The sequence below is a fragment of the Crocuta crocuta genome, unplaced genomic scaffold, assembly GCF_008692635.1.
Source record: "Crocuta crocuta isolate KB4526 unplaced genomic scaffold, BGI_CrCroc_1.0 scaffold67, whole genome shotgun sequence".
Classification (NCBI taxonomy): Eukaryota; Metazoa; Chordata; class Mammalia; order Carnivora; family Hyaenidae; genus Crocuta; species Crocuta crocuta.
Window position 1 is genome coordinate 957,109 of NW_027531896.1, and position 13,418 is coordinate 970,526.

Consider the following 13,418-nt stretch of genomic DNA (forward strand, 5'->3'; position numbering starts at 1 on the left):
CTTGACACAATTCTCTACAACTTAGGATGCACACTTACCCCTAATTAAAGTGAAAGAAAAACCCCAAGGACTCAGCTTAAAAATTCTACTAAATATTTTAGGTAACAGATGAAAAGGGGCACGGAGAAAGAATACACTTAGAGACGCGCGTGCGCAGAGCCACGGACGTGCAGGAGACTGTGGGCTTGCGCGGGGACGAGGCGGCGCATGCGCGGGGCGACTTGTGGCCAATGCGCAGCACTGGGTCCCTCCTCCTCACGCGGTGGTTGTTACTCGGTATCTGTCGGGCTCTCGTGAGGGTGATGGATTTTGAGAATCTTTTCTCCAAACCCCCCAACCCGGCTCTGGGTAAAAATCTGACCACGGACTTAGATGAAAGGTGATTCCTTATCTTTTCGTACTTTGGTCGCAGGGGCTCAGCTGTGTTCCACCTTTTGGAGGCCGCTGGGGCCGCGGTGTGGGCCACGCCGCGGGGTCGCGCGGGGAGTGCGTGAGCGAGCGCGTGGGGTTGGCCTGGCAGACGCGAGGGTCGGACGTGAAGAGGTCGTTCCGGGGCGGCGGGTATGAACGCCGGAGATAGGGCTCTGTTGCTAAGCCGCCACGGCTCTGGCCGGGACCCTTCCTGAGGGAAACAGCGGGGTGCTGGCGACGATCCAGGGGGGACCGAGGGAGGCCCCAGGATGCTCCCCTTTCCTTGCGCTCCTGACCCTGTGAACCGGCTTAGAAACCCCATGTGTTCCCAGAGTACTTCTACTTCCACCGGACCGGCAGCTCCTAGGGGACATATCATTTGCCATTTCTCACTGACACATGCTAAACGCTTTTTTTTCTTGTAGAAAAAACCGAAACCCTAAATTCATTAAGCCATCAAGGGCGAATAGTTTGCCTTTAGTGCGTTGATTTGCTTCAAAAGACCCTAATGAAGACCATAATAAAGCAGCAAACACCTTTGAGATGTAGCATTTCCTTTAGGTTGAGAAACGCAAGGGCACTGCTGGCCAAATGGTGCTAATTTATCTATCTCATTCTTAGAGATGTGTGTAGTGTAGTTTCTTTATACCCAGATACTCATTTACTTTTTTTTTTTTAAATCAGGGTTTGACATGCAAAAAACAACTTATGAGCTTTTAACGTATTTTTCCGTATATATCTAAGCTGAAACTGTAACACATGATCTTTTGTTCCTTTATCTCTCTCGTTAATATATCGTATTCTGGTTGATTTTACCTCCCGATATCGCCCAAATCTGTTCACGTCTCTCATTCTCAAATACCTTAATTAAAACTATTACCTTAATTCAGGCTACCATGAAGAGTTTTATTTAGTGCTGTACATGAAATATGTCATTTAATCTTAACCTTGAAGAAAAGACACTATCCTTGTTTTTGCAGATGAGAAAATTGAGACAGAGAGAGGATAAATAACTTGCCAAGATTGCACAGTGTCAGTGGCAAAACTAGGATTAAGTTATCCAGTCTTAACTCCAGGACCCATGATTTGATTTCATTGCTATGTTTCTAAGGCAAAAGGACTAAAATAAGATCTATAAATAAATATTGAAAAGAGACAAAGACACTAATGAATTGCGGATGGTATGTACATCATCTACAAAGGAAAACGAGAGGAACCGGTTAATAGACTATTAAAATACATAAGAGAATTCGGCAAGGTGCATCATCAAGCAATAGCTGCATGTAAGAAAACAGTAGCGTCTGTCGATGTGAAAATGTTTTGGATAGAAGATTCTATTCACAAAAACTTAACTACATAAAAGACATTTCTGGATTTTTGCCAAAATGTTAGGTGGAGAATGGTATTGAAGTGTGGAGAGCATCTGTGAACTGTTCCTTGTTCGTATCCTTTGCCTGTTTTTCTCTTTGTTGGTCTTTCTGTTTAAAATTTTAGGATCTCTAGTCTGCAGATATTTTACTTCCAACTTGTTATTTGTCTTTTGACTTTGCGTATAGCCTTATACGTTTATGTATATATGTATATATATATTACATATAGCCTTAGTTTCATTGCATAAAGGTTTTTTTTTTGTTTTAAGGAAGGTCAAATGAATTAATCTTTAATGGTTTCTCGTTTTTTTGCTAGTAATTTTATAATGGGGTTATTCATGTATTGAGCACCTGCCATGTGTGAGACATTAATCCTAGGCCCTGGGGCTGTAGCAGTAAATAAACAAAAGAGATAAAAGTCTCCATATTCACGAGATTTATATTCTTGGGTCACAGACAGTACTATATCTATATATAGATAGTACTATATATATAATTAGATAGTATTTTAGGTGATGATAAATGCGGGGAGAATGTAGATATTTTAAAGAAGATAGTTAAAGCTTCAGTAATATATATCATTGATGAGTAGGGACCTGAACGAGATGAGAAAGATAGATTTCTAGCAGAGAAAATATAAAAATGCATATAAAAGTCCTGAGGTGGAGTGAGCATGGTGTGATTAGGCCATGGGAGCAGAGGGCATAGAAGGACAACTGGAGTGGAGTTAGAATAGCAAGAGTTAAAGAGGTATATGCAATAGGATCAGGGAGGCAGATCATGTAGGGACTTGTAGGTGCCATGAAAATGACTGCCTTTTACCCTGAATGAGATGAAAGGCTATTGGAAAGTTTTCAACAGAGTGACATTTTAGCAGGGTCATTGTGGTTGTGTTGAGAGTAGAATGTAACAGGTCAAGAGAAGCTTAGATCATAATATTAGTAGTAAGAAGTGGCCACATATGGGTATATTTTGACGATAAACGGGATTTTCTAACAAATTGGATGGGGATATGAGAGAGGAATCTACTTGACTTCAAGGTGTTTGGTCAGTATCGTTAGAAGGGAGGAGTTGCTGTTTAACATAGCAAGAAGTTTAGATCAAGAGTTCAGTTTTGGCTCTATTAAAAATATGTGAGGTAGCTATCCAGGTGCATATGTGGAATAGATAGTTGGCTCTGCCTACCTGGGCTCCAGTCTCAGCTCTTTTAGTTAAGTACGTCTGTGGGAAGTTTTATAAGCTTTCTGTAATTCAGTTTTCTCATCTATGAAATGGTCTGTATGTCTTAAGGATGTTGTGATGTGGGTAATATGCATGGAATAGCTTCTGGCACAGGGTAAGCATAATGCAAGTGTTAGCTGCTGCTGCAGTTAATGTTGTTGTAGTCATTACTGCCATTATTGCTTTGTCTCAGAAGAGGCTGCCTCCTACTCTGTGAGACGATTCATTACTGTAACTGGAGCAATGAAGTTTCACAGTGTTTGGCTTATTCGCTCCTGTAATGATGGCTTCTGTAGAAAGCTCACAACTTGGTGTCTTATCTGATAGACGAAATTCTGAGGCTCTGACTAGGGACAGATCAGTGGTAAACTGTTGAATTGGATGAAATTGTGAAGCCTGAGCTCCTCCTGTAACTTTGAAAAAAGTTCAGAGTCACTCTTTACATACTTGCACATTCCATTTGTAACACATTTTTTCCTGAGAATGTACACATTGCCTAGTCTTTACCTTTACCTGGCAATGTAACTCCTATCTTAAGCTTTTGTTCAGTAGTCACTACTTGTGCAGACACAATTGCTTTCAGCCTTCTGAATTTATAGCATAAGCCATTATTTAGCTTTACCTATAAATTTCATTGGCATCTTTGTTCACCAGCTTCTTATATTTCCTATCTGCATCTTTCTTGGGTTCATTTTTGGCTTGGCCAGAATATCCTCAAGTAATGTCTCAGAGGATGTCTCTGCATGTTCAACTTCTCAGTCCTTGCAAGTCTGGAAACAACTTTTCTTTTTCATCTTCCCACTTGATTCTAAGTTAGGCTCTTACCTGACCTTGAAAGACCCTGCATTCTACCTGAAATACTATTCTCCCTTATGTTCCTCTTTGTTTACTAACTTTTTAAAACAGTTTATGTGTTTATTTATTTGAAGTAATCTCTACACCCAATGTGGGACTCAAAACTCATGACCCCAAGATCAAGAGTTGCATGATCTTCCAGTTGAGCTAGCCTGGCACCCTTGTTTGCTAATTCTTACATACTTTATAGGCTTAGAAAACCCTTGGCCCCCGAATGTAGGTTAAGTGTTCATCATATATGTGCCTATGCTTATCAGACTATATTGACATTGCTTTATTTTTTTTCTTCCAAGCATATAGAAAGTTCTCAGAAGGTAGGGACAAAGTCTTTTTCACTGTTGTATTCCAGGATTTAAGGCCTATAGCCTGGTATATGGTAGATACTCAGTATTTGTTGAGTGAATGGAATGAGGGATGAATGAATGGGTGATTTCTATCACTGCTAATACTAGAACATGAAGGTTATGTATGTATTAAAATTTCAGCTTTATAGTTTGCTTAAAACCGCATGTTGACATTTAGAGTATTTGGAGTAGAATATGAAGAATTCCTTTGAGGGCAAATAGAAGATAAGCCAAAGCAGTGAATTTTAATGCTGTGGTATGAACCATTTCCAGGTTGAAAAAACCTTCTTGTATTATTTGATATTTTTGCTACAGAATCGATGATGAAATAGATGATACAGAAGTTGAAGAAACACAAGAAGAGAAAATAAAATGGGAAGTAAAACTGGAGTGTGAGCAAATACCCAAAAAAGTAAGATTAAGTTGGCATATCAAAAAACCAGACAGGATTGGGTGTGAGAAATTTATCAGGGGTCCTGTTTGTCTCAGTATAGTCAGCATTTGAGACCTAGTTGTGTGTATCAAGGAAATCTGGTTACACTTCAAAAAACGTATTAAAAAACTTCAGTCATTTAACATGAACTGTTTTAGTGTATTGCTTTTATTTTAGTTTTCTCTATTTCTGAAATGGGTTGTAATCTGTTTCAACAACTTCTCTTTTCAAATTAGGTCACAATTTTTAAGGGTTTTGATTTGCTAACTTAGCTGACCTTAGTGATTTGCAGCTAAGGCTTGGGTGAATTTGCTAAGACTACCCTAACAAAGTACCGCCAAGTGGGTGACTTCAATAACAGAAGATTATTGTCCTGTGTCTCTGGAGGCTGGAAATCCGAGATCAGGGTGCTGGCAGGGTTGGTTCCTTCTGAGGGATGTGAGGGTTAGTCTGTTTCATGCCCCTCCCATAGCTTCTGGTGGTTTAATGGCAGTCTTTGATGTTTGTTGGCATGACTTCCAGAAGTATCACCTTGAAGTTTACCTTCATATTTGAATTGTGTTCTCCCTGTGTGCATATGTGTGTGTCTAAATGTAATCTTTTTATAAGGACACCAGTCATATTGGATTAGAACCCACTCGTTTTAACCAATTACACATGCGATGGCCCTATTTCCAAATAAGCCCACATTCTAAGATTAAGACTATATCAAGAGAATTTGGAGGAGGGGACCCAAAGAGCCAATATCTGTGCGTCTCTTGCCTCTTTTTCTCTTTTTGAACTTTTTTTTCTTAAAATTTTTAATGTTTATTTTTGAGAGAGAGAGACACAGAATCCAAAGCAGGCTCCAGGCTCTGAGCTGTCCGCACAAAGTCCGATGGGGGTCTCAAACTCAATAACTATGAGATCATGACCTGAGCTGAAGTTGGCCGCTTAACCAACTGAGCCATCCAGGCACCCCTGAAATTTTCATTGTGAATTTTAACACATTACAAAGAGATAGGTTTGAATTGGGAGTGAGACTCACAAGACACAAATAGGCTTTAATGGGATACTTTGCAGGCTCTGCATTGCCAGTGCAGAGCTGGAGGTGGGCCTTGAACCTGTGAACCACAAGATCATGACCTGAACTGAAATCTAAAGTTGGGCGCTTAACAGACTGAGCCACCCAGGCATCCCTTTAATGTATTGCTTTTATACTTAACTTCGTAAAAGAATACAGGACAGGTAATATAGCAGATACATCATCTTCATCTTCTCAGCCAGCTTCTCAGCTACCCAAGTTTGTAATTCTTCTGCCCTTTGGGGCATGTATGGCTGCTGTGGACAAGAACCAAGGTCTTGACACTGAGAAACTGTAGCCTGGATTTCCCCCCAATTTTTTATACTGGTTTAGTCACATAGACCCCAGCTCTTCATGCCCACTTAAAGTTCCCTAATCCATGTATAACCCTATACGGGAGTTAGGCAGATAGAACATTCTACAGTTATCTTAAGTAGATTCCAAGAAACAGTACTGTAAGAAGATGGACACTTGCATTATTCCTGAGTAGGCTTGCTTCAGCCCAGACTCTTTACTCACAAGTGCATGAAGCATAAATGTACAGTATCACAGCTGATTAAAAATAGAACACCCAAGCCAACAATTTGCAAGTCTAGAAAGAAAATTACCCGCAAAGCCTCTGCTGCCTCCTTTCTCTGTCATAACCCCTTGTTTCTTCCTAGAAGTAACTAGAGAACTAACTTGCATGCTAATCACTTCCTTGCTTTTCTTTACAGTTACTGTTTTACTACTGGTGCTGTCATCCTTAAAGAACACAGATTTTTCTTGCCTGATTTTACACTTTATAGAAATAGGATAGTGTTTTTTTTTTTTCTTTTAAAGATGATTTTAAGTTTGTTTATTTAAAGAGAGAAAGAGAGCTTGAGTGTGCATGCGGAGCGGAGGGAAGGGGCAGAGATAGAGAATACCAAGCAGGCTCTGTGCTATCAGTGTGGAGCCCGACATGGGGTTCAAACTCAGGAACTGTGAGATCATGAGCTGAGCCCAAATCAAGAGTCGGATGCCTAATAACTGAGTCACTCAGACGCCCCTGTATGTGTTCTTTTCTGTCTTTATCTCAACATTGTATTTATAAGATTCATAGATGCTGTGGTGTATACTTATTTTCTTAGCTTCATAGTATTCCATTATTGAATATACTAGATTCATTGTTGGTAGAGGTTATAGGTTATAGGAGATTATAGGCAGTGCTACTACATTCTTTACCTTGTATCCTGTTGCACTTGTACTCTGCACATGTAGAACTGTTAGGTCTTAGAGTGTAAGCATCTGTTCCTTTACCTTAATGCCAAACTGTATTCCCAAGTGGTTTTACCAGTTTTTATTTCCAGAGGTAGTGTATGAAAGACTGTATTTCTACTGCTTCATATGTGATATTGTTATCATATTTTTTATCACCTGGTGAAGTTTCTCATTGTAATTTAGTTTACATTTTCTTAATTACTATTGGGATTGAGCATCTCATTGTATTTGGGTTTCCTTTTTTTTGGGTGCCTATTCAAGTCTTTTTGTCTTACTATTACTGGTTTGTCTGTGATTTTTTTTTTTTCTTGATTTCTAGTTCTTTAGTTTGGGTTATCAGGGGTTCCCACCTCCCTTTATTGTGGATTATCTGTTGCAATTATCTGCTTATATTGTGGCTTTACAGGATGGTATTTTTTTGGTTAAAAGTTTATATTTTAATGTATTCAAATTTATTCTTTATAATTAGTGTTTTATGTGTTTTATTTAAATATCCTGAGATAATAAAATATTTTTCTGTAGTCTCTTCTAAAAGATTTATTGTTTTGCTTGTCACAAAAGTTTATAGTCACCCATAACTGATTTTTGTATCTGTATACCTCTATGAGGTAGAGGCAATAAATTTTTTTCCTTTTTTTTTTTTCTTGTTACCATACCAAGTTGTTCCAGCCATTCACTGAAGGAAAAGAATGGTCTTTTCCTCCACTGGTCTGCAGTGTCACCATTTTCAAATATCAAAATGTTCGTGTTTGAGTGGGTTTGTTTCTCAACTCTTTTCTGCTGGTTTATCTGTCTAGCCCTCCCCCAAGAGCTCACCATGTTAATTACTGCAGCTTTATAATGAGTTTAGACATCAGGTAAGCAACTCCTCTCACCTTATTTTTCTTCTTTAAGTGTCTTGGCTTTTCTTAGCCTTTTGCATTTCTATATAAACTTTAAAATTAGTTTGTCAGGTTCCATGGAAAATTCTGGTGGGCTTTTCATTGGGAATAGTTAATCTGTAGATCATTTGGGAGAGAATATTGAATTGTCTAATCTTTAGATCCTTTTTAATTTCTCTCAATAGTATTTGATAGTTTTCCTTGTAGGTATCTCACATAACTTCTGTTACGTTTATTGTTAGATGTTTGATGAGGCTATTATAAATTACGTCTTTTTTAAGCATCATTTTCTAACTCTTAGTTTCTCATAATTTATTAAAGCGTTCTTTCTCGTTCTTTGTTTTGATGTTATAGCTTTTTAGCATTTTTTAAATAGATAATGTCTCGAATGACTTTTTTTTTAATTTAAAAAAAAAATTTTTTTTTTTTAATGTTTTATTTATTTCTAGGAGAGAGAGACAGCGTGAGCAGGGGAGGGTCAGAGAGAGAGGGAGTCACAGACTGAAACTGGCTCCAGGCTCTGAGCTGGCAGTCAGCACACAGCCCGACGCGGGGCTCGAACCCACGAACGGCGAGATCATGACCTAAGCGAAAGTCGGACGCTTAACCAACTAAGCCACCCAGGCGCCCCATGTCTCGAATGACTTTATGGTCTCTCTTTTTTTAATGTTTTATTTATTTCTGAGAGAGAGAGAGAGGCAGCGTGAGCAGGGGAGGGTTAGAGAGAGAGGGAGACACAGAATCCAAAGAAGCCTCCAGGCTTTGAGCTAGCTGTCAGCACAGAGCCCAATGCAGGGCTCGAACCCACGAACCATTAGATCATGACCTGAGCCGAAGTTGGAAGCTTAACCAACTAAGCCATCCAGGCCCCTGTGTCTTTATGGTCTCTTTTGCAGCTATTCAACTCTGCTGTTGTAATTAAAAGCATCTAGTATAATATGTAAATGAATGAGTGTGGCTGTGTTCCATTAAACTTTATTTATGGGTGCTGAAACTTGAATTTTATATAGTTTTTATTGTCATGAGATATTCTTTTGATTTATTTTCTTCAACCATTTGAAAAATATAAAGACCATCTTACTTTGCTGACTGTTACAGAAATACGACAAGATGAATTTGGCCCTGGGATCATAGTTTAATGACACCTGCTCTGGATTTTTGTCCTATGTTTTGTGTTCCTTCATTGTCCCTTGATTTAAGAAAGGCCTGGAGAGTTGATGGATGGCCTTCACTGGTGTGTTGTTGGGCTTGTGTCTCTATAGGCCTTTTCTCCAGATGGGAAGCCTGATTGGAAATTCTGTACATGAGTGGACTGTGTGGATAGGTGGGTTTCCTGCAGCATAGTAGTTCTTAACCTTTGTGCTGTGCATCCCTTTCGTCAGTCTGGTGAAACCCTTGGGCCCCTTCTCAGAATAATGTTTTTAAGTGAATAAAATAGAATATGTTGGATTATGAAGGAAATTTATTTTATTGAAATATAGTAATCAAAATAAAACAAATGTGGAAAGAGTAAATATGTTCTTTATTAATGCACTAAATAATAAGGTTCAGCAGTAGGTCTAATTATTGTAACTGACATAGAGATGTGTGTAAAAGATATTTTGAGATTTGCAGCAACTATAATGTGATATATGAAAGTACTTACAATTCTATTAGTGATAGTTGCTGGTACTGCTGATACTACTATTGTTTGTTGACCTGTGTTTCACAACAGGAAAATGCTAAATATCAATTTAAAGGTTGATGATGCAAATAATGTGTGATTTTTATTCCCATTCAAGTTCATTAAATTGTGCCCATAGACCCCAGTGGCAGATCTCTTCTGGGGGAAGATAGAAAGAGATAGTGGGGTAGAACTCCTGTTGTAGATTGAGTAGATGGAGTCAGTTTCTGGTGGGGGTTGCTCTCAAGTGCCAGAATGTGGAGGACTTCATCCTGGGGTCTTAGTACACAGGTAACAAGACTTGGCTTTTATCAGACATTTTATTCAATTTCTTTATTCTCTTTTTTGCCCAGGGTAAATTTCTGTTTGTATGAGTTCTGGTGAGGGGTAGGGTAGAGAGAATTAGTTGACAATAGCTTTGTCTGTTTTTATGTAGAATTTTAATTCATCCTCTTTTATAGCCCCATTTCTCACACACCAACCTAAGCCCAACCTCCCAATTATGACTTGCTTTTTGTTTTTCAAATATTTGCCAGTAATTTGTTACACTTTTTTTCGATTATTGATAAATGTACTTCATTTCTCCCTACCCCCACTAATATTATGGAACTGTTTTTACATTTCTGTACTATTTCTGTGGATTCTTGGGAGGCCATAATAGTTCAGTAAATCATCCTGAATACAAAATCTTCTGCTTAAAAAAATTTTTATTTAGACTCTTTCATTAAAGGGAAAAAAGTTACATAGTATGTTTATATATTTTCTGAATTACATAGAAAACAACAAATATCAAAACGAGTTTATAGCTAGCTGCACGAAGAAAAGTATTAAAGCAATCATTTGTCTTTTGTGGATTTCACTGCTCTCTAAAAATAATCATATCCATTAGTAATGCCCATCTCTAATGTATAATAAAACAACATAATTGATGATCTTCCTGGTTATATTCATGTTGCCAAGTCATCTCATCTCTTCACTTAATACAAATAAATCAGATGTATTATTGCCTTTTAAAAGGGGTCTGCTTTGGTGCATGTTTTATGTGTGAGGGAGCACTTAATTACTCATTTGGATCACTGTGATATTTTGATTCAGGTACGCTGAATAGAATTTCCTCTCTATGTGTTTGACTTAAGCTTCATGGAGCTGTTGCATAATTGAATGGTTCTCCCTGTGCCCACTAAATAAAATTAAAGGCTAAAACCAAGGTAAACATCACAGAAATTGGCCAGCTTTTTCATAAAGGAACAGATAGTACATCATTTTGACTTTGTGAGCCATGTTGTCTCTGTCACAACTAAACAGCCATAGGTAGCACAGAAGTGAGTGAATGGGTGTGATTGTGTTCCAGCAAAATTTCATTTACAAAAACAAGAGGCCAGGTGGACATCTGGCAACCCCTGACCAGAAGAAAAGTTTACAAGTTTGTTCTATGGTTTTAGTTTTAAAAGGTGCTCTTTCTTGAAAACTTGTAGACCAGGAACTTGGTGGCTTGATGATTGTTGGATTGGTTAGTAGTCTTGTCTGGTGTAATGAAGATGAGGTGTACATTGAAGCCACTGTCAGGTTAGGAAACTTTCTCCACTTGTTCGGATTCTTCAGACAGGGAGCAAATTCATTTTCTTCTTTTTTTTTAAAAAAAATTTTATTTATTTTTGAGACAGAGACAGAGCATGAGTGGGGGAGGGACAGAGAGAAGGAGACACAGAATCTGAAACAGGCTCCAGGCTCTGAACTGCCCGCACAGAACCCGATGTGGGGCTTGAACCCACGAACCATGAGATCATGACCTGAGCCGAAGTCAAACACTTAACCAACTGAACCACCCAAGCACCCTGAGCAAATTCATTTTCTAAGCCTACGATAAATCCTCTGGTGGTACGACTCTTGGCTTTGAAGTTAACCATCAAATGTAAACTATTACATTTGACCACATATTTTATAATAGAGATTTTTCTGGTTTGTTTTGAGTCTGCTGCTTTGATCAGTTATGAGAAAGTAGTTACCTACTTTGAGACCAGCCCCCAAAGTATGCTCTGGAGTAGGACCATTGGCCAATTTAATGGTAGATGTGTCATCTCTTCTTGGTATCAAAATAGGAGATCTTTGATACTTGAACTTTTTAAAATAAACTTTAATTAAAATATTACCGTATGCACTAACTATAATTATACAACTTGATACACATGTGTTATCAAGTATAAATACCTATGTAATCAGTTCTTGAGAATTCTTGTACTTTAATTCATGGTACTTTAAGTTGTCTGCTGTGATCATCTCAGGCTGACCCAGGGTCAGCTGCCTTACCTGGCTTGCTCTTCCAATGGGTGCCTGTGTTTGCATTTGTTGCCTTGGGGCAACTGCAACAACAGTGTTAGAAAACTATTTCTGAAAGTAAAGTAAACTTGATTACAGTGAACAGGACCGTTTCTTCCTTGCTGTCCATGTTGCCACTTTCTCCGCCACCAATGCTATGAGTTACAGGGAAAAGAATGGACTTTGCTAGCATCAGTATAGAATAGAGTTTCTCTTGGGCCATAACAGTTTACTTGTTCTTTTATGAAATGATGAGTTACTGAATTAAACCATTTAAAAGGATGCAAAGAGAGAAATAAAATATGAATTATAATACTATCATTCAATCAACTAAATTATATCATAGGTAAGATTTGGGGGTTTAGTCTTTTAATTCAGTAGTACATCCAGTGTACAAATTCAGAATCTTCTGTCAAATTTTTTTCAAGGACAATATGTTGTGCTGAGTTTTTTTGTTTTTTTTTTTAATTTGGGAAATTTTTAAATATGTAAGAGTGGAAAGAATAGTATACGAACCCCCATACACCTATCACCCAACTTCAACGATAATCAGTTCATGGCTGGTTTTTATTTCTTCTCTATAACCAGATTGTGTTTAATTATTCTAGGTTTTTTTTTTTTTTTAATATTTTTATTTATTTCTAGGAGAGAGAGAGACACACAGCATGAGCAGGGGAGGGTCAGAGAGAGAGGGAGTCACAGACTCTGAAACAGGCTCCAGGCGCCGAGCTGGCAGTCAGCACAGAGCCCGACGCGGGGCTCGAACCCACGAACCGCGAGATCATGATCTAAGCGAAAGTCGGACGCTTAACCGACTAAGCCACCCAGCCGCCCCCATGCTAGGTTTTTAAAATTGAAAATTTAATTTTTACTTAGTTTAGGCACTTGGGGAACACTACAGCATCACCGAAGAAATTACTACATAGAAAATCAAGAAGTAAGGACTATGATGTATATAGTGATAATGATACCTGCAGTCAGGAATCAGAAGATACTTTTGCTAAAGAGCTTCAGCAGTATATACAAGCTAAAGAAATGGCAAATGCTGCTCAATCCTTATCATTTCCTGAAGAATCGAAGAAAGAGGGAGTGAAGGACACCCAGAAAGGTATGGGTGAGACTATTTTACATTTACTGTTTATCTAGAGAATCAATCACAGTTGTCCATAAACTGACCGGGGTTTGGGGAGGTGGGAATTTTCTCTTGCATTTTATTGCATAGTAAGATCATGCTTTCCATAGATCTTTTTTTTTTTTTTTAGTTTATTTATTTAATTTGCAAGGGGGAGGGGCAGAGAGAGAGGAGAGAGAATTCTGTGCTATAAGTATAGAGCCTGACTTGGGGCTCCACCTCATGAACTGTGAGATCATAACCTGAGCCAAAATTAAGAGTCAAATGCTTAACTGACTGAGCTACCCTGGCGCCCCTCCATGGATCTTTACACCAGATGTGAGCTTGCATGGCCTGAGACCCCCCTGAGACCTGGCCATTTGGTATACAAATGCTTAGTTTACGGGAGGAAGGTGCAGGAGGGTTATCACAAGCCATGACTACTTTGAAAGGAAGAATGCTAAATTCTTTGCCTCTGCATATATGAAGGACAAGATGTGCCTTTTTG

The 13,418-nt window shown here is 38.5% G+C and overlaps 1 protein-coding gene across 5 annotated transcripts in view; it reads left to right on the forward strand.

The window, feature by feature from the left end:
• Window positions 1-254: 254 nt before the first annotated feature.
• Window positions 255-13,418, forward strand: part of ZC3H8 (zinc finger CCCH-type containing 8) — a 28,877-nt gene continuing 15,713 nt past the window's right edge. For 4 of the 5 annotated variants that reach the window (XM_077773434.1, XM_077773435.1, XM_077773437.1 and 1 more), the window contains exons 1-3: window positions 255-379; window positions 4,517-4,613; window positions 12,676-12,907. In XM_077773434.1, coding sequence (XP_077629560.1) covers window positions 303-379; window positions 4,517-4,613; window positions 12,676-12,907 — 406 coding nt within the window. In that variant the 5' untranslated portion in view covers window positions 255-302. The remainder of the gene's footprint in view (window positions 380-4,516; window positions 4,614-12,675; window positions 12,908-13,418) is intronic. The other variant, XM_077773438.1, reaches the window with a different exon arrangement.